At 33.9% G+C, this 22,741-nt stretch overlaps 1 protein-coding gene and 1 long non-coding RNA gene across 2 annotated transcripts in view; both read right to left on the bottom strand.

Moving 5' to 3' along the window:
* LOC123529337 (uncharacterized) overlaps positions 1-15,460 on the bottom strand; it is a 64,860-nt gene extending 49,400 nt beyond the window's left edge. The window contains exons 1-7 of the mRNA XM_045309641.2: positions 15,446-15,460; positions 13,903-13,950; positions 13,327-13,427; positions 11,960-12,057; positions 11,357-11,565; positions 10,760-10,989; positions 9,745-9,898 (exon numbers count right to left, since the gene is read on the bottom strand). Of these exons, the coding sequence (XP_045165576.2) occupies positions 9,745-9,898; positions 10,760-10,989; positions 11,357-11,565; positions 11,960-11,967 (601 nt within the window). The 5' untranslated portion in view covers positions 11,968-12,057; positions 13,327-13,427; positions 13,903-13,950; positions 15,446-15,460. The remainder of the gene's footprint in view (positions 1-9,744; positions 9,899-10,759; positions 10,990-11,356; positions 11,566-11,959; positions 12,058-13,326; positions 13,428-13,902; positions 13,951-15,445) is intronic.
* Positions 15,461-19,869: 4,409 nt separating this feature from the next.
* LOC128547683 (uncharacterized) lies at positions 19,870-21,387 on the bottom strand. The gene is made up of 3 exons (XR_008366636.1): positions 21,226-21,387; positions 20,956-20,973; positions 19,870-19,950 (listed from the first exon to the last, which is right to left on the bottom strand). It is a non-coding gene; the product is annotated as an uncharacterized LOC128547683 (long non-coding RNA).
* Positions 21,388-22,741: the final 1,354 nt, after the last annotated feature.

Genomic DNA, 22,741 nt, shown 5'->3' with positions numbered 1-22,741 from the left:
CTGCAATATGCAGAGCTCAGAGAAGGATCGCGGTACCCCATACTCGTACCTAAGAAAGATAAGTTTACACATCTACTGGTTGAAAAACATCACAAGGAAATTATGCATTGTGGAGAATCTCAAACGCTAAGCAGTTTGCGATATAAATATTGGATTCCTCAAGGACGGGCAACTGTAAAATCGGTACTTCGTCAATGTACAGTGTGTCGTCGTTGTGAAGGTGGCCCATACAAAGTTCTTGAAATGCCACCATTGCCCAAAGTGCGTGTTACATCTTCATCGCCATTTACATACACTGGACTGGATTATTTAGGTTCCCTAAACATTAAGTCAGTAGTGGAAACACAGAAAATTTGGGTTTGTCTTTTTACTTGCTTAGTCACGCGCGCCATACATTTGGAAATAGTGCAAAACATGTCATCAGAAGAATTTCTCCTTGCCTTTAGACGGTTCATTTCCCAGAGGGGCGTTCCGAGTGAGGTCATTTCGGACAATGCATTACAATTCAAAACAGCTAGTGCCACAATTGATTTACTTTGGTCTAGAATGCTTAAAAATGAGGAGGTTCTTAGTTACATGTCCGAAAAGAGAATAAAATGGTATTTCATCGTCGAACGTGCACCATGGTTCGGAGGATATTATGAAAGGCTAGTTGGTTTAGTCAAAAGATCACTACGTAAAACATTGGGTCGTAAATTACTTACCTTGATTCAAATGACAACGGTTTTGAAGGAAATTGAAGCCGTAATTAACGCAAGACCATTAGTTTATGTTGGTGACGACATCGATTCAAATATCACGTTGACACCAAACCATTTCCTTACCTTAAATCCAAGAGTCAGTGTACCTGATACTGACAGTGATGAAAATGACCACAGTTACTTACCTTGTGAAAGTTCAGCAGAAAAATTGTTAGCTTTGTGGCATAAAGGTAAAGTACTGCTTGACAAATTTTGGAAAATCTGGAGAGATGATTATTTGTTAAGTTTGATGGAACGGACACAAACGAAGTTAAAATCTGTGAGGATTCAATCCATAGCTCAACCCTGTGTAGGGGACGTAATTCTTGTGAAAGACGAGCTTGCGCGAAGTTGTTGGAAAATGGGTAGAATCATCAAACTAAGGATAAGCAGTGACGGAAATGTGCGATCGGCGGAAGTACAGTTGGCATCGGGTCGTGTATAAACGGCCTAATTCTTTGATGAACATCGACACGATGAACGATGACATACCAGTCTCGAATTACATCGACGCCGTGCGCGACGCTAAAAGTTTACAACGATCAAGATTCATAACGAATAACGTAAAAAACCAATAATGTGAATGTGCAACATAGTAAATATTAATGAAAGTGTAATAAATGTGTAAAGTAATCGAGGTTTAACCCAACGGGTATTGAGAATCATGCACATATTACACCAGTAACTGTGTTAAGAAAGTGTATAATTTGGCACGTATCGTTTTTTATAAGTACATGATCATGGCTTACATCGTACATAGACTGAAATTCCGAATGCTGTCTAATGTCGATTGTGGCAAATATCAACAAAAGAGTCTTAAGACTTAAAGAAACGAAACTTCATGAACACCAATGATTGCAATCAATCATCGACAAGTTATTTGTCGTAATCTCGATTGAAAATGTTTTCAACCATGAGCTAGAGAACTCGCTCTTTCGGCTCGTCGCGGAGACATTAGGAGTGAAGATTGTTACTTTGAGGACGTTAGTGACGATGAGTCGACATTCGACATTTTAGCGGAATTGGAAGAATTACGAAACAGTGGAGACACTAACAACTGTCAGGATGCGTTCGATAAAAAAATTCAAGATGTTTCGATGAATTTAACGTGGATTTGTTGCCAGAGCAGCAGAATCTGGATGAGATCGTGTTGGACGAACCAGAGTGTGAAATAAGTGTTGGAGAAATAAGTGCAAGCAAATCTTGTGAAACGAATGGATATAAAGGTGTTGGTGAAGATTCCGTTAGAAATTTGTCGGCAGATAAGGTTGTTAGTGATAGTTGTGCAGAAATTGATGAAGGATCTAAAAGTGACGTTAACGATGAAGGTGGAAGCAGTTCGGAAAAGCGTGTTCGCGAGGAGCATGGTGTGTGCATTAAGGTATCTCAGTACAGTGACATATCTGAGAGTGAAGATGAAATTATTGAATTAGCTGGTGAAATTAGTGAAAGTAGTGAGATTACGCATATTACAGGTGTTAGTGATGATAATAGCGATGCCAGTAGTGGTAAATTTAATATCAGCGATGATGATCGAGATCAGTATTTGTCGTCTGAATGCGACGGTTATAGTGAAGAAAGTGATGATGAGAACGATGTAGTTTCTGATCGTGATGAAAGAGCCAGTGATAATGAGGATGAAAATGATGTTATTATAATTAGTGATGCTGAGGATAACGAACAAATTATCTCAAGGGAAATAGCTACAAGACGACGCGTGTGGTATTGGACTTATACTGTGAGAAAAGTGTTTACATATATTGGGGACACTATTCATGAACAAATGGATACCAGTATTGATACTTGGGACTATGAAACAAATTAAATTACTCAGATTACAGGTACATTTACAAAAACATATTATGTGATTGACAGTTGTAAAGTACGTTGTTATATATATTTGCTTTGTTCATTTAAGAAATTGATGATACGAATTTGAATTTGTAATACGTTAATTTGGATAAAGATAACACTTTCCACCTAAGTACAATATATTGTTAACTTTACACATGTTTGAATTTAAGTTTTATCATTATTTCCGACGGGAGTGTCGGGAATTGCACGAGTTTACTGATAAAGTTTAAATTATAAGTAAAAACAATTATTCTCCCGACGGTGAATCTATTATTGACGGACCGACGGTGATGGTTCCGTCGGCTGTTTCATTTTCATATTTCACGAAATTTTCCTGTTATTTGTTCACTTTTTCACGTTTAGGTCAGTCAATTTTGGATATATTTTACTTGGATTAAATATTCGCCTATTATTGTTGTTCATGGAATAAATTATGAAATGTTAAATGGATTTATTTATTTGTGCTCTCTATACCATCTTCGTACAGAAAGCTTGAAATTCCGATGTGGCTAAATGAGTCGCTACAGTTATGGATCCTGGCTATCGACTGACATTATGTTCGAGTACATTGGATAGCCCTAGGGGTCGGGGCGGGTCGTATAAGAACACTATTTGGTCTTCTAACTTCGTGTTTGACCATGTCTTAAAGGTTATCGACCGGGTTTGAGCCCCTATGCCAAAGAAATATACATATTTTATATATGGTCGTATAGGCATAGTCCTGGCTATCGAATGAGACCAAGTTTGAGTATCTGACGTACTCATAAGGGTCAAGGCAGGCCATTTAAGGTCACCAGGAAGTGTTCAAATTAGGTAACATGTCAATTTTGACAATGTCTGAAAGGCTTTAACCCCGGTTCAAACCCCTATGACATGATATATACATGTATCATACATGGTCGTGTAGGTATGTAGGGTCGAGAAAGGACACTGTTTTGCCTTCTAGCTTCGTATTTTGACCATGACTAAGAGATTTTCGACCGGATTCGAGCCTCTTTGCCAAAGAAATATACATATATCATACATGGTTGTATAGGTGTAAGTCCTGGCTATCGATTGAGCTTTGTTTTTATACCTAGGATAGCCCTAGGTGTCAGGGAATGTCATATATGGCTACAAGGTATGCCTCCAACAAAGAAAATACGGATTTGTACCATGTCTGGAAGGCTTTGGACCCAGCTGAATCTCGTTTGGCCAAAACATGTACCAGTTTTATGCATCGTCGACTAGGTATGGGTCCTGGCTACAAAGAAACACGATGTTCGAGTACCTGAGTTGGCATGGGTGTCAGAAGAGATAATAAATGGAAGTACGAAATTTCAGTTGATACTGACGCTAAGTTAGATTTTGACTTTTATTCGAGTCAAACTTCCCGGGAACCTACCAATACCATATATGGATATGTTAGCAGATGTCGACGCTTTACATTCAAACTACTTATAAGTCTATTTGATGCCATCAGGGCTCAGGACAGGTCTCAGAATGTGACCAAACTTGTTTTATGCAACAGGGCGCTGGCCAAGACTTAGCTGGCCCAAACAGGAGAGCGTGCGAATTGCTCAAATGGTGTTAATGGACTTCCTTAACTGCTTTGAAAAGTTCATATTTTGAGAATATTATCGGACTTTGACTTATTACCTTGAACCCTAGTCGATCGGGTTCGAATCCGATCTGACCTGCTTCCTGTGGCTACGGGCTTGCCTTTTGCAACAAGGTATCATTTAATAAAATCGGACATAAAGTTATGAAGATATGACTCTTCCAACAAGATCCATCCCAAAATTCAATATATGAAGTATGCATATTTTTACGAAAAATGATACATTTTAAGACGGTTCCCCGACAAAACCTGGTAAATATATACATATTACAAATCTTTCTAGACAATGTTTAGATTTCATTTATAAAAGTAATTTTATTAGAATATCTTGTGTTTGGAACATTCTACAATAATTTGAAGTTAATGAAAAATACGGAAGTTTTTCGTATGGAAAATTACGGAAATACAGCTTTTATCCTAAATTACTTTCAGACGGACGAACAGATTTTTTTGTTACAACCTTTCAGATATTATAAAAATAAGTTTTAAGTTTTTATTTGCAGATATTAACGTAAAATAAATAGATTATATAAGCACGTTTTCCATATTTTGCGGCTAATATTTTACAAGCCAAAAATGCCAAAGCTTAGCAAATGTTCTCGACGGCGTGAAATGACTTTCATATTCGTTTACATGATAGTTCCAACTACTTATTTAAAGAAATTTCAATTTGATACCTTGTTCCTAACGCTTTTTATAATAAAATGAAATTGATGAAATATTCGAAAAAATGCGACAAAAGTTACCATTATACGGTCCCTTTAGCAAGTCTACAGATCATACAGACTGACAAAACTTACCTGAATTTTTTTATTTCCATAGAAATAATAGACATAAACCAAACCGTGTTACTTTAAGTGTTGAAAACTATTTTTAGATAAGAAAGGTATATTTATGTGTTTCTTTTTACCTTTTGACCTGGAACCCATGTTCGAGCCCGGGCGACCCTTAGGATCTTAGAACCTTGTACTATACCTTTATGAAATAGTTATGGAAAGTTCTACAAATACAAGTAACTTATATTAAGGTATCTTTAGTAATGTTGTCGTAATATTTGATTGAAAATGACCATTTTTAAAATTGATTTCAGGCCCGGTGCCCGAACCCCTCTAGAGACCGGTCTGAAGCAACTAGGGGGTTCTGAATGTCTTTTATTGTGTAGTATTAAAAATATCTGATAAAAAAAGGTCAAACTCTACGAGAAAAATACAGGTTTTGACACTAATTTCGATTCCAAAAATTCGATATCAGGGACATATCCGACACCCGACCCTTGGGGTGAGAGAAAAAATGTTGGAATATATTGCGTATCGACTGCGTAACCCCTGAGGGATTTTGCCTGGATGTGTCCATCATTTTAAGCCCTTTAGAAAAAAATCCATGATTTTATTTGATAGTCTAAGAGCTGAAAAATGAGATGGTGGATAGTTAAAATCTAAAAAAGTGCATTATTCTGGGAACTTGAAATTTTTGACTTCATCATTTCTTACGGTTGAATTTTAAGGTCATGGCTAGGGGTCAGGTCAAGGCAAGCCGTTTGGTAGATCTACTTTGGGACCAACCAAAGTCCGTCGGAAAATCCCGACCGGGTTCACTTTCTAAGTTGAAAAAAAGACATCAAGTTTGACCCGTTTGAGCTTTGACTGTTTCTTTGGTTACGACAATGTATTTTGATACTGGGGTCATCATTTAAATGTTCAGAATTACCTAAGCTAAGCTTTACATTGAATGGAACGGTTGCAGGCGGACTTATTTTCTAAGTATGAAATATTGTCCACATCGGTACGGGGAGCGCTTATTACTTTTTACTGTTTTACCAGTTATTTCCCTTTACTTAAAAGGGCCCATTTTAGCGCAAAGAAACGAATTTTGCTTGACAACATACAATTGACTCAAATGTCATTCATATGACCAAATAAAAAAAAAATTGAAAATAGGAATAAGAAGTTAATCAATGCCATTTTAAGCATACTTAAAATGATAAAGTTTGCAAAATAAATTCTTAATAATAATTAAAATAACTTTAAATTAATTTTGACTCAATGGTTTTCATATTGATGACATAGTTAGCAAATTGAATACTTAATTATTATTAAAATATCTGCATAGGAATTCTTATGACTGGATTATAAGAATCATTTTATTTTTCATTGGTTACAACATTAACAGTAGTGTTGTAATTAAAATATCACAACTTATATATAAACAGGGATAATGCACTTCTAAACAGCAACATGGGAAATGAATTTGCATATTAAAATATCAACTACTATAATGTGTGATGTGGCGGATATACCCTTCCATATGTAATCGCTTTTCCTCGGAGTACCGAAACCTATTTTTATGAACGTGAAATTGAAAGTAGACTATTCTTTCCGGAATTTCTAGTACGTCAAAAAATACCCGGATGTAAATAATCAACATAGGCGACTTCGAGCAGTAGTTCAGAGATTGCGGTAAGATAAATTGACCGTAACAAGTAAGTCTTGGTTTACGTCGCATAAATTAGTTTTCCATATTGTATGAAAAAGTCTGAGGTATGATATTGACACCGCTGAATGATGAAATATGTAAGCGCATGCGCCGAGGTTAACGGTGCTATATTTACAATTGCTTTGCTATTATTATAACTGCTAAGTGCCGTCGACGAAACCAGAATTAATTGACCACGTACAAGTAGATTTTTTTTCTATAACGAAATTTAATTAGACTGTTGAAAGCAGCTTTAGACATTTACTAGCTTATTTTTACCATTTTAATTATGGTTTTGAAGTGTGGGGATTTGCGAATTAGAAAATATCCAGGTACATTTTTGAAAGACATTGTTAGAGGTAAAAAGACGGACTTAAATTTCTTTTTTACATAGTTGTGTTTTGCTTAGGTACAAGTGTTTGATACTTATCATTAATTTTGGAAACTTAAGACAATAAATATGTCATAAAATTAACTTCATGATGTTAACTGACATTGAAAAGACGTCAAATGAATAGTGTTGTCGAACTTTGTAAAAATACATGAGAACAGTATTTCCACACGTTTTGTTGAGGCAATGTACTGGAAAATGGAAAATGTTTCATAAGTTTGTTTGAGCGATATTTCAAGAATTATACGTACAAGACTAGTAACAATTGATTGTAAATTCATCCTCTTACAAATTACTTTATAATAATGATTTCACTGAATACATAAAAGATGTTAATGTTGTGAAATTTAGGTTTACATGATCTCGACTCACAGCGTAAAGATTAGCATTGTTTAAACGTCATAGAGCTTTGTCAATTCATCATTAAATTAAAAAAGCCAGTACGCAGCGACCTTGAAACAGCATTTCAGGCTAATATATTTCCGGTATAAATCTAGACCATATATGCATATATTTCATACTGTTCCTGGTCGCTGACGACTGTATTTTATTAAGTGACACGCTCGAGCATCCCCATTTGAATTAATTAGCAGGTTATTGTATAAAATGGAAACTGACTGCCAACATTAAAAAGACAAAAAATGTTGTATTCAGTAAAGGTGGAAGGTTGGCACAAAACGAACACTGGACCTACTCGGATGGTTGAACAGCTCACCTTCTAAGGTTTTGCTGTTAGCAGTAGCGGATCTTTCAGGCGTGGTATTGACACTTTAGCGGGAAAAGCTCTGAAAGCCATGAATTCCCTATACACATTGACCAAACGTATAGATATACCAATTAATATTCACACAAATTTATTTGATTCATGTGTTTCTTCAATATTATGTTACGCGTCAGAAATATGGGGCTTTACAACTGCCGATAAGATTGAAAGAGTCCATGGAAAAATTATAAAAAGGCTACTAAATGTAATAATATCTACCTGTGCTCTAACAATCTTTGGTAAAACAGGTAGAACACCCCTTTATATAAACTGGAAATTAAGAATATTAAATAGTTAATAGAAACACCAATTGTATTTTACAAAATGTGTATAGAAATATGCTTTTGTGCTGCGTATACTGGGACAATAATTGGCTTTTTAAAGTCAAAACTGTTTAACGTTTCAGGATTCGGTGAAATATGGTTATTTCAATCATCGATAGATGTTAAACAGTTTATACCTGTGTTCAAAAGTAGACTGATTGAAATTTTTATTTCTGAATGGCAGATTAGTGTTAACAATAGTCCTAGCTTGATGTTATCTAAAGAGCTGAAAGAAACCTATGGAAGGTCTCAATAAAAAAACAAGAAACATTTGCATGTTTTAACAAAACTCAGAACGTAATCCTATCGGCTTTATATTGAATATGGTCGACATCGAGGCATAGAAAGACAAAATAGATTATGTGAACTATATAATAAAAGGGTAGTGGAAGAGAGTATCACTTTGTGTTGGAATGTGAAGCATTTAAAGAGTTGTGCATTATTCATATACGAAGATATTATAGAGTTAGACCTAGTATGGCTAAACTGGTATACTTGTCGGAAACTAATAGTAAACCATTGCTTCATAAAATTTCTGTGTTTGATCAAAGCTTTCAAACAGAGACAAAATATATTGAATTCGACATGATTGTGCAAAATGTATATCAAAATATAATGTAATGGAAGTATCATTTGTATCCTTTTAGATTTATACTTTTTACACATTCTCTTCAACTTGATTGTCTTTATGTTAATGTCATATTACCATTGTTGTCATTATTGTTATTTATATTGGTTTATGTAGATGTACTGAATATGCCTAAGACTAAATAAAAATTCTGTTATGTTCTATTCTGCAAATATCTTTAACGCCTTTGTTGTAACGTATTTTTTCTCCTCACACATCTCAACAGGTTTTCCGGTTGTGTAATAAGATTTTTAATATGCCGGTATGTGAAACTTCGTATTTTTTTCAGTACAAGACCATTAATGACAACATTTTCTGAAAATGTTAACAAACCAGCATGAGCACACACAATGTATTTAATTTATCTTATGTATAACATTAACTTATCTATTACGGTGTCTACACATATCATATTATAATTGTTCTCGCGTTGATGTCTTAATAAACGCTTTCTACCTCATAAAAATATCAAATATGTAAAATTAGTTCAAGCAATTAAAAAACATGCACTGAATAAAAAGAAACCTTATTTTGCGCACGTAAGCAACAAATCTAATATTTTCACTTGTGACTCCATCAGATGGTCACTCAGACAAAAGATTTCAATCTTACACTTAGAATACCACAAGAACTTGCGTGTATTTGTGTTCAATAACTTAAATATCACATGCTTTCAACGACGTATTAACGGCAAGTTTATATGGTACGAAACGTCTGTGTTACTAGCAATCTGGATTTAAGCTGGAATTAGTAGTAATTCACTGTATATAAACGATAAATTATGTTCAAGAACTGGTAAATGCATCTCACATAACTTGTACTTATAATGAAATAATAATGTACACCAGTCTTACCATTGTCAACCTGTATCCATCATCATCATCATCATCATCACAATCATTGTCGTTGTTATTGTCGCTATTTACGTCGTCGTCATCTATATATATAACATAAAACGATTATCAATTCTTACCTATTGTGTAATCGTAGTCGTCGGAATCCCCGTCTGTAACGATAATTAACACGTCGTCTACGTTAGGTCTATCCCCTTTTGAAGGAATGAACATTTTCTCTCTTGCTGTTTCAATAGCAAAGCCTGTATTCGTACTTCCCCTTACGTATGGAACCTGAAACGAAATAATGATAAAAAGAGACTTTGTTTCTACCTACACTTAAAGATATCCGATGGCTATCGTTCTCTTAAATATTTTATGTTTAGATATTTTCTTCAAATCGAGAAAACCCTCATAAAACACATTAAACTATAATCAACATTTAAATCATTTGTGTATGTAGAGCTACATTCTTAAATAAATATTTTGCTGTCGACTGTTTAAAAAAACTTCAAGAGTTTTAGCATTGATACTGTGTTCTACTTTTAGGCTAATACATAACTGAGCCGCGCCATGAGAAAACCAACATAATGACTTTGCGACCAGCATGGATCCAGACCAGATCCGCATGCTGTTCGCTAACGGTTTCTCTAAATGCTATAGGCTTTGAAAGCGAACAGCATGAATCCTGACCAGACTGCGCGGATGGGCAGGCTGGTCTGGATCCATGCTGGTCGCAAAGCCACTATGTTGGTTTTCTCATGGCGCGGCTCATATTTCTGTCAATACACCTATACTGTTAATTTCATGTTTACATAAACTATATGAAACATTTGTTCATGTTTTTAAAGTATGAAATTTAGGTCTGGTATACCTTTGAGAAAGATACATTTTGTGCCCTCTTAATTTTAGTCCCTCTTATGATAGGGATGTATTGCACTATTATTTACAGCTATAGCTTAAATTTGCACCATCATGGCCCTCCTGCTTAAATGTCTGATAGTTTTAAAGAAAGCAAGTATGCTGTGAATTACTAACTCTGCATAAGAACAATACAGAACTAAAGATTGCAAACTCAAATTTCCTATTGCTTAGTACACTTCAAAGAGATTAAAAGTTACCCACTGATTTCAGTTAGATTTCGTAGATACTTACACTTTTGATGGCGCCGAACATAGCATCTTTTTTGTGGTACTCGTTCAAGTTAAACTCTACAGAAGCATTGTGTCGATAAGTCAAAAGACCAACACGAACATTGTCTTCATCAATTTCAGCCTCACCAAGAATTTCGGTTGTAAAAGTAAGCATCTTTGGCCAGTTTGGAAGTTGTATACTCTCGGAAGCGTCCAAAACGACAACTATGTCAACTTTCGTAAGCCCACAGTCTACAAGCAGTAGAGGAGAACTATTATAGGATAAATCAATTATATCTCTTTATAGTAAAGATATTTTCTAAGGACTAGGGACCAGTCTTCAATTTCATTTTGATTCTATACAAAGTTGGTGCAATAGAAGTTCAATGATAAAAAATGCCTAGAAAATAAAGATATGTTCATTTTACTCTCAACCAAACCGTACCATTTGAGAGTTGCCATCTGACCTACATTTGTGTCGGTACGACGTCAGACCCGACAAAATAAAACAAACAAACAAACCGAATCTGTACTTATTTTACTTCATTGAGCTCTAAGGATTCAACGGATCCTCGTATAGTTCAAGATCAATTGATCAAATAATCGACCAATAACTTACTACAGCAGTCAACTGCGACTTTTTTGTCTCTTTTTTCAGGTACTCCATCGCAACAAATTTCAAACTTTGGGTCTATGGTTTCTTCGCCACAGCAACATGTATCGTTTGCATTTAATTCATTTATTACACCACCACAGCAAATCTGATGTTTGTAATTAAACTTAGGCATGATCATATCCTTGACACATTCATAACATCGCTTGTCATAACTGAAAAAAAAATGATAAAATTGGTGAATACTAACCCTTCTCCTGATAAATTTCTATAATGAACTTGTCTACAATTCAATATGGACAGTGCCATAAGCTGTAAATGGCCTGCTTACCAAAATAGAAAGTGACTGAATGCTGAACAGTGTAGATCATGATCTACACTTTTCGTAAAGGCAGAATCAATCCTGTCCAGCATGATAAGGGTTAATGGTACAAACGCAAGTTTTTAAACTTTATACGGCATCAATGTAGAATTAATTTATGAGAAGATATATTTATGAAACGACGGGACTTGTCTGTGTAAGCATCCAACTTTATAAACAAACGGCCGGTAACAATACACAGCATTTGTTCGTAATTTGAACAATTAAATTAATAACGATCCCGTTACCTAAACATTCCACAGCAAACACCGTCTCGGTTCTTAAATCCAAAACCTGGGTTGAGAAGACCGTTACAACAAGTTTCGATTTGTGGGTTATAGTCATACTGAAATATACTTTGTTAATTATTATTTGTATTAATAAATTCATTTACTGACAAGATAAAAAAAAATAGTTTTAAATGATTTAACCTCGCATATATTCGAGCTGTTTTCAAGAGCATGGCTGCTAACTTCATCAAATACTATGAAAATAAAATAGTTCGCTAGCTATTTGTAATCCTAGACATTTATTCATTGTGTACGTTTCCTAAATGACACTTATTTACAAAGAAATGAAGAGGTGTCATAAAAGCAAAAATGATTTTCTCCCATTGAGGATATGCCGTGTTATTAAAATACCAATACTATAACACCGATAGAGCACACTAATACATAATGTTTTGCAAAACTTACAGAACCTCAAAAATGTTCGGCTTACGTGTTAGTGTTCTTTTCTGGCATCATCTATATTACTGTGTCGTTTATAATGTCGAGGCTATATGCTTGATATTCAAATTCGAGCAGTTAAAAAAGACAGATCACGTGAATTTCACACAACAAAGAGTTTATTTTACTTATGTGGTGTTTAATTAAGAAGTAATGTATCGAAAAACCGTGTTTTAACATTATGAATACACGAAAAGAGGTTATACGCGCGGAATGATTTCACGAGGGGATAGCCCGAGTGATTTATTCTGCCGACGTATAACCGATTTGGAGTGTATTAATTTAAGTAAAACACTAATTTTCTATATATTATTTCAATTCTTATATGCCCTTTATCTAAAACAGTAGAAGAACAAATTAGAAGCGCCCTTTCTTTGTCGAAACAAAAACATTGACGTCATCGCACGTTGACGTGACGTCATTTAAGCGTAAGCGTGTTTTAACAGAAACAAGTATATCAGAATTAACATTTTATAACTGTGTCAAAATATGATTCTTCTACTATTGAAAATGTTTCAGAAATCTCTAGAATAGTTAGAGCTACCAAGAATTTTTTATATGATTATAGCTTTTTAGAAAAAAGACTCGACTCATAGTTTTTGGACAGATGAGAAAAAGTAAATGCGTGTGTGAATTTTCAGTGTCTTAGTGGTTGCATATTAAGACATTCCATACAAGGAAAGATGGTCAATATCAAACTGGTTTACATCAACAGTTATAAAGAATATAGCACCGGCAATATCCCGCCGGCAAAGGAGCTCAAGGACATGCCATAACATCACAGGCTCTTTCCCGCCGTATAGAAATTTAAACATGGAGTAAAAACTATTTAGTTCAATATATAGAAAACAAAATAGGGTCGAGATCGAAAAAAGATTTTATCTTACCTCACCACAACAGGATGTATCATCTCCATACGATTTCACGTGTGAAACGCCATCGCAGCACACAAACTTGTTCGCATCGATATTTTCCTTGCCGCACTTAACTAAAACAATAACACAGACAAAGTTTTAGATATGGTAAGAGTACAGGACAAAATACGCGAGGTTTCAGACATAACCATGCAAGCCTACTACACACAACTTTAATGATAAAATTTGTACGTTTCAGACACTACTAAGAAATAGCACTAGACAGTGGTAAGAATAAAATATGTAGGCATAACCATGCGAAAGTACAGTTAACAAATGGAAAGAAAATAATTTAAGACAGACAATTGTTAGGATAAATTATATAAAGGTTGCGTAATAAAGTCATTTTGCTTCACACATGGATAGAAATCCTAAGTTGTCAAAACATACTGAGACAGGTAGGATATAACACTTATATGAAACTCTTAGCTACAGTTAGGAGGCTGCGTTTAAAGCCCACAGTATCAACCATATAAACGTTTGGATTAAACGTGAATACGTACAAATATCGTACAAACATATAACATTATATATATAAAAAATACGCACTAAGATTTGGGCCTACTGGACCTCCGCCGCCGCCACTTCCACCACCTTCTAAAAGCATAAACATAGTTTTATTTTATAATTTTTATTATAGATTATTTCTAATCATACAAAAAGAACAAAATTTCTGCTTACTGCACTACATTTCGCTCAAGTAAGTGCTATTTTGTTGACTATAAACGATGTTATTTGTTACGTCATTTTCGGCGTTATTTATAGATCTAAATAAAAGCTAATTTATGACTGAATGCGTACAATTCTACCTTACTATACATGCTTAAAAGGAAAGGTATTCATATTCATTTTATTTATTCTATTTCTTTTTTGTGCGCAAAAAAAATATAAATCATTCAGTTGTTGTAGTTACGGAAGGGAAACTCTCCTTAGCAAATATTTCAATCCACACAAACAGACACTACACATTCATCTTCGGATATCCTAAAGTATAACCTTTATGAAATAAAGTTCATTTTACTGAAAACCATAACTTAACGCTACAAATTTCAAACTAAACCTTACCCATTTGCTGTGTTAGTCTAATTATGTTAAAAGGTGGTGCTTAATATACATAATTGAGCCGCACCATGAGAAAACCAACAAAGTGGCTCTGCGACCAGCATGGATACAGACCAGCCTACGCATCCGCGCAGTCTGGTCAGGATCCATGCTGTTCGCTTTCAAAGCCTATTGCAATTAGAGAAACCGTTAGCGACCAGCATGAACCCTGACCAGACTGCGAGGATGCGCAGGCTTGACTGGATCCATGCTAGTCGCAAACCCACTATGTTGGTTTTCTCGTGGCACGGCTCAATTTTTCTTTCGGAGTCTTATAAAAAGACTATACATTTTGAAATATACTACTAAAACATTACGATAGGCGTGCAATATTCCCTTGAAGTCAAAACATGTGCGAAGAAACGAATTATTTTCTTTTGGATTTCCTTAGACTGACATGTGTGGTCTTTTTGTTCTACTTTCGTGTCTATCAGTGGGTCTTACTTTGACATGCTACTTTCGTGTTTATCGCGCTACATTTCACTCAAGTAAGTACTATTTTATTGACTGTATACGACGTCATTTTCGACGTTATTTATAGATCTAGATGAAAGCTAATTTATGACTGAATGCGTACAATTCTACCTTACTATAAATGCTTAAAAGAAAAAGTATTCATATTCATTTTATTTATTCTATTTCCTTTTTGTGTTGAATGTGGTGTGCAAGATAATGAATCATTCAGTTGTTGTAGTTACGGAATCCACACAAACAGCCATTATAAATTCATCTTCGGATATCCCATAGTATAACCTTTATGGAAAAAAAATCATTTTACTGAAAATCATAACTTTACGCTACAAATTTCAAACTAAACCTTACCCATCTGCTGTGCTATTCTAATTCAAGATGACATATTAACTGTTTAAATAAGAATAAGGTAGTTCAGCTTGACTTAGCTTGACCGAATATCCTCAAGCACATTTGCTGAGCTAAAAAGAACATCCATAATTTTATGTATCGAGAAACGAATACGTATCAAATCACTTACTTTTGCCGCCTCCTCCTTCTGAAAGCATAAAAATCGGATTTATAAATATTTCATCAAGTAGTATTTATTTTGTCAAAAACGAAAAGGGAAATGGTCTGAAAATATTTTATTTTTATTTCACTCAAAATATTATAATTGCTGTGTTGTTATAGACATTATAAGCAGTTGGTGATCTTTCAACCATATTGAAAAGATTTCCTAAAATGAAGAAGAAGAAGAAGAAGATTTTATTTCAGATTCAATAGGCCATAGGCCCATGTGAACATATACATGAATTACAATTACATAACAATAGCAAGTCACGTGACAAAAATTGTGTTGATATAAACCAGCTTTAAAAAGTGCATGTATAAACACAACGTTCTGCTCAAATAAATAGCAACGGACGTTCTAACTAGCAAAAGTAATGAAAGATCAAGTTCAATGATCGTCAAGTAATGGTATGCAGGAAAGGTGTCATTACTTATTTATTATAGGAGTAGAATGATATCAACACAAATTACATATTGTCAACAAAGATTACATATGCTCATTAACATAACGTATAACATATGATAGCAGTACATGACAAAATTGTTTGTGATTTATATGTTTCTAATCAAACGTAATTATGTATATATTACGCTAATTACAATACATTCTTAACTGAAAAAGTAATTTAACAATTGTATCAAAACTGTGATGTTTCAAAATCATGACTTAATGGTGAAACTTTCGTTTCATGGCACCTGCTAAGGATCTTCTATGGTTTGACCTGAGATCAATCTAAGTTAAGAACGCTAACGTAAAGTTCTGTACGTTAAACATTTTAGAAAAAATTGAAATCAAAATCAATAATCTCCCTGAAAAATTGCTCGAGTGAATTTTCTAAACGATCGTGCCATCACTGAAACTATGTCAGGGAGCGTTGCTTGAAAATATGTAGAAAACATCGAATTACCAACTCCCTGTGCAAGCCATACATCATGAATCCCATTGAAGGCAGTAAGTCTCGACTAAAGTAACCCAGGAAGTCTTATTTGGATGTATATCTGCATCAGCCATTATAAGTATATACAATTTTAATTATACTTATTATCTATGCTACAATATAAGTTTAAACCAATATCTAATAATTCTAATGTATCTATCGATAATAAGACTAAATCTTCCTAGATACCATATACAAAATCGTTCTGTTTGTGCCTTCACTTTTTAAACTCGTTTACAATACAAGTATGTACTCTTCTATGTTAACATGCATTCTGAAATCCCAAATTCACAAGAGTAGTTAAGAATTGGTAAAACGAGTTTATCAAACAATTCTAGTCTGTATTAACAGAACATTTGAAAAATTCATTAAGTATCTATTAATTTGAAAATCCCTTCTGTGCTTTACTACCAACGTAATTTGGTTCGCTAAATGATCACTTTAATCTAACTACGGTGCCCTAAAGTGACATGTTACACACATTTTTTCAATTAGGTAATGTGAGCTTTTTTATTTCTTTAAACGAAATCATTTCGTTAAACGAAATCATTCGTTTAAACGAAATGATTATTCGTTTAAACGAAATAACTTATTTCGTTTAAACATAATAACTTATTTCGTTTAAACGAAATCATTTCGTTTAAACGAAATGATTTTGTTTAAACATAATAAGTTATTTCGTTTAAACGAAATGATTATTTCGTTCAAACGAAATGATTTCGTTTAAACGAAATAAGTTATTTCGTTTAAACGAAATAACTATTTCGTTTGAACGAAATAAAAAAAGTCTCACATTACCTAACTGGAAAAAAAGTGTGTAACATGTCACTTTAGGGGCACCGTACTATACCAAGATACGAGAAAGACTTAACTATTTCAATCTGTTTATTATCAAAAACAAAATTCAAGTTCCTCGGTAACATTCCCGATTTTCTGAAAACAATAACTTTAGTTTTCTTAACATTGATTTTCAGTTTCCATCTGTAACAATATTCTTGAAGTAAATATAATCCTTTTTGTAGTCCGTCTGCTGTTTCAGAGAAGATGACAATGTCGTCGGCATATAGCAAAAGAAATAATTTTGTCATACACCCTCGAAATTGTTCAAAATGAGATATTCTTCAATATCATTCAAAAACATAGAAAAAAGAAAAGGCGACAAACATTCACCTTGACGTACACCAGGCATACATGTAAATTCATTACTAAGTTTATTATTATATTTCACACGAGATTTCAGACCAGTGTACATACTTTTAATAACAGTTAACACCTTACCTCGAACACCAATTTTAATCAGCTTATACCATAAATTATTTCTTTCTACATAATCAAATGCTTTACTAAAATCAATAAAACTACAGTACAGCTTCTTTCCATTGTTGATAATATGAGTTATAAGACCATGTAATACAAAAATATTATCTGTGGTACTCATGCCACTTCGAAAACCTGCTTGTGCTTCTATATATATATTATAGTACTCTGCCCAATTTGTTAACCGATTATTTAAAATTCTAGTGAACAGTTTTCCTAAAACACTAAGTAATGTGATTCCTCTATAGTTATCAGGAACATTTACTGCACCTTTTTTATGCAATGGAATGATATATCCTTCAGACCAAGATTCAGGGAAACATCCAGTGTTAAAAATCGCGTTAAACAATGTGTTAAGGTAAGGTAATAATCGAAAAGCACCATGCGTAAAAAATTCATTTAATAAATTATCGGGGCCCGCACTCTTTCCAGTCTTTAGCTCCTTAATGGCAGATGTGATTTCGACATTACTTAAATGTACATCAAGCTCATTGAACATAACCTGAAATTCATTATTAAGAAAACGTTCATTAAAGTACAAAACGTCTTCATCAGGATTAAAAAAGTGATCGTCAGGATTATTTACAGCTTTGAAATATATTTCAAAATCAGACAATGGTATATTTGGATCTTTTACATGTGAGGCAGCTTTTAACAAAATGAATTGGGATACGGTCATGTGTCTAAGCGGAGTTAGGGCTTCGTAGAACTTGAGTACGATGTTGGCGAGTACTCACTTTACTGGTAAATAGTTCGACCTTTGGTAAAAGAATCCTTTTAATAGAACATTGTACATGTATGGAAACTACATTCGAGTAAACTTAAACAAAATATTTACTATTACTGCCTCCTTCTGAAAAAAAATAGTATTCGTTTTCGAGTAGTATTTATATTCATACATACAGCAAAATAGTGACAATAAACGTGTTAATTTATGTTTACATATTACAATTTTCTTAAACTATGTACAGTTTGCACACTATAATGAAAACATAATAGAACAAGCATATTTAAAACAGGTCAATCGTATACATACGTATCAAATCACGTTAATGTTAAAATAAAACTTACTTTTACCGCCTCCTTCTGCAAGTAAAAGAAAAGTCGAATTTATTGTCTTATATGTTATTACATAGTATTTATATTAATAAAAACAGCGAACATGATATGCAAACTTCTTTGTTTTCATGTTCTTATATCTGTTGAATTATTATTTAAGAAATAATTTTCAGCAAAATAGTGTTTTAACACTATTTATGCACGATGGACGGTTATACGTCGGGCGTAATAATTGCACGAGGGCGCAGCCCGAGTGAAATTATTTGTACGACGTATTACCGCCCGAGTGTATAAATAGTGTTAAACACTCTTTTGCTATACATTATTTCGATTCTAATATGCCCTTAATCTAAAACAGTAGATAAATTATAGTAGCGCCCTTTCTTGACCGTCAATTCATATCATCAATTATAGATATTTTAAACAGAAAACTATTTATTTTCAATTCTAATTTGAAAAATCCATACACATTTCAATTAAAACACGGAAGCTTCGCATCACGTTGACATATTGTTTGGCGTCCTACAAGCTTCGCAATATTTGATTTATTACTTTATATAATAAACGTTTCAAAATCGAAATGTTATAACCAACCGGTGTTAAACTTATTTCACTTAAAACACTGCCACGCGTTGATGTCACGTCGATCTACTATATGCGCGAGGAAATAGTACTTCCCTATTTCATTTACCTGTTAATATGGCAGTGCCGTGTTTTAACATATCTCATTCATACGGATAGGTTATACACTGCGTATTACCTCATCCTTTAGTTCCGATATGTTAAAACATGGTTCTTCTTAAATGATATAAACATTTAAGGGTTGTAATGGTTTGATTATACATGTGAAATACGTTTTATTATTAACATGGAATATGTCTATTTCTTATTAAATTCTATCTTCGATAATTGTTTTTTCATATATTTCCCAAAAGTTTGAATATTGATAACATGATAGAAAATACTATTAAGAAAATATTATTAACTAAATATTTTATGATAACCTCCTTTTTTTGCTCTAATTGTATATGTGTAATATCGAAGGCAGTGATTTTCAAACCATAGTGATTCCCATGACATCTTTTTGGACAGCTTCTTTATCAAAAACTTTACAGAAACAGCTACTTACTTTTGCCTCCTTTTCCTCCTTTTCCCTTTCCTAAAAGTAACGAAAACGCATAAATAACATCTTATAAAGCAGTATTCATTCTATTTCACTCAAGTTATAATATTTGTTTAAAAAATATTAAAGATACCATAAATATATACTGTGATCAGTATTTTGCGGTATTTAGTACTACCTTTAGTTATAGATACGAAAACTTAGTTACATTTACTTTGGTTGGCGAAAATCATAGAAAGTAAGATAGCATATAACAACATGAAGCTCGTGACTGTAGCGGTTTTATTTTATTTTATTTTATTTTTGAAATAGAGCTACATCATAATTCTTAAATATAAATTACAATAAGAGTATCATCTTTGTTTATCTGTATTTTTCTGAAACAATGCGTTAACCTATTTCCTCTGAAATGTTAGATAAAACCACTGATGGTGATAATATAACGTTTAAAAACTTTAAGATATATGCATTTCTTTTAAACATACCGCCGCAAATGTCAACCACTTCGAGAATTAAATTTTTCAAAATTGCAAATTTGACCCCACTTATCACTGCGTTAATACCTAACTTTGAAGAATAATGTCTTGGTTAGCATTTAGACATAGTAACATGAAAAAACTCCACAAGATTTTCGAAAACAAATTATGGGTCATTTTTCTTAGGGAACTAAGTATGAAAAATTACATAATTGCCTATAAAATCAAATGATTCAAGGTAACTTTTAATTTCATAATAATTATACTCTTAGGCCTACTCCTAAGGACCTTGAATAACGAATAACTTGTATTTAGAACGCGCAAAATAAAGAATTTCATGAAAACCCCTTGGATCAAACAGTAGTTATTTCCAATATATACAAGCATCCGACAGTTATCGGCCCTATTATGGACGCAATTAAATACGAATCAAATTATGAAAATTAAAAAAAAACCCATCTGCTTCGGGTTATAATTATTACAGTACGTACCTTAAAATTCACTTTATTATATATCACAAAATGGAAAATATATAAAATTTTATAAACAATAAAGTAGTACTTACTCCTATTCATGGCTTCTCCTGAAAATATAAAGAAAACAAAAGTTTACGATGTGTGTGTTAACATCATGTCACGTAGTATCTATATTCACAACAAAAAGTTAAAAAAATATGAATTTTTTTTTCCCATTTCTCTCAAGTTATAATTTTTATTGTATCATTACTTGATACAATAAATACACGGCAACCGCGTGCGATGCTCTTAAAGCATAATAAAATGATAAACAAACGTATTAGAAATGTAATAAGTAGTATATTACACAGCAAACTTACCCAGGGAAATTAAAAGAGCCGTTAGGATAAGTATCGTCAATATCAACCGAATGTTCATCTTTGCAGATATTCCTAAGTCGTCGGGCTTAGACTTTTTGCACCTTTTAACGAAGTAATAAGGTGTCTTCGATAGTGCGTGCAGCCCGACTGTGAGGGTGCCAACTTCCGAAATCCTCTTGATTTTCGGTGTTCCGAAATGATGTCTTCGTCGATAAAATGTAACGGCAATTCTCATTGGTCAAATATTTAGCCGCGTTAACGACAGTCAAGTAATTACATACGTAGGAATTTTTATTATTACAACCAGATTTTCCACAGCTGTGCTATCCGGTTTAATTATAAAAGTTGGATTATCTAAACAATCCGTTTAATATTTGCATATCATTTCTGTTTGCTAATGCAATAAATATGTTTACTGTTCTTTGACCTTTTATGTGATTGACACAAATGCATTAATTTGCTTCATCGGTGGTTTCACGTGTCGGGTTGAAACGGAAATCGTAAGCATTATTCAATGTAGCGACTCGGTGTGTTGTTGTTGCTGTTGTTTTCAAAAGTAGCGGTGGTGCGACAACTTGTATAATAGAATTAGATTTTGTTTTCAAACCATAAATCACATGTAAGCGGCCAGCAAAGATTAATAAGTAATCCACTTAGTACAAGCAAAGAACTAAATCTTCTTGAATCAGTCACCAAAGTAACCTATTTTTGGCACACGTGTAATGTCAATGTCAGGTACAAATGACTGTTTCCGAATGAACGCAGGGCTCATTAGCACGGTAGTGTCCGTTGCGTCGTCTTCTGTTGCATATAATCGTCTGGACATTTATGTAAGTTAAAAACTTCTTAAGACACCAGCATACTATTGCTTGTTACTTCGTATTTTCTTATGACATCGATTCTTTTCTAGTAAATTTCGTCTTTAGCGAAATGTCCTTCTCGTCACTTCGCAGGCCGTTCATGTTTGGCGTATTCCGAGCCAAAAAAGACGAAAAAGCCCGAAACTGTCTTATTCCGTATCAACAGTATAAGATACGAAATTAAGTCAAGCGGCTAGCCCAGGAACTGCATATAGGATAATATCCAACAGGGAAAGCCACGTTCTAAAAACACAGCCTCCCCAAACGCAAACCTAGCACGCGGACGCGCACACGACCAACACACACACGCATCACACACACACACACACACACACACACACACACAAAGCAAAGCAAACACACAAGGACAAAACAAACAAATAAAGGAGCACAGTGGGGCACCGCCTTGGAACGGTCAGTTGCAAAACCACCAAGACTTGTGGTCGCGTAAAATGTTGAGATGACTGACTGCTCAATGTAAGTGGGTGCTTAATACAGATGGCCGCTAAGGCAAGCTCAACTGTATTAGATTGATTTAATCTGTCGTCGATATAATATTAAGGTCTAAAGACACTGTGATTCGAGAAACCGATACGAGACACTGAAAACTTTCGATTCCATTCATAATGCAAACTTCCATGCGGAGTCATGATGTT

This window comes from Mercenaria mercenaria, chromosome 13, assembly GCF_021730395.1.
Source record: "Mercenaria mercenaria strain notata chromosome 13, MADL_Memer_1, whole genome shotgun sequence".
Classification (NCBI taxonomy): Eukaryota; Metazoa; Mollusca; class Bivalvia; order Venerida; family Veneridae; genus Mercenaria; species Mercenaria mercenaria.
This window is presented reverse-complemented; position numbering and strand designations above follow the sequence as displayed.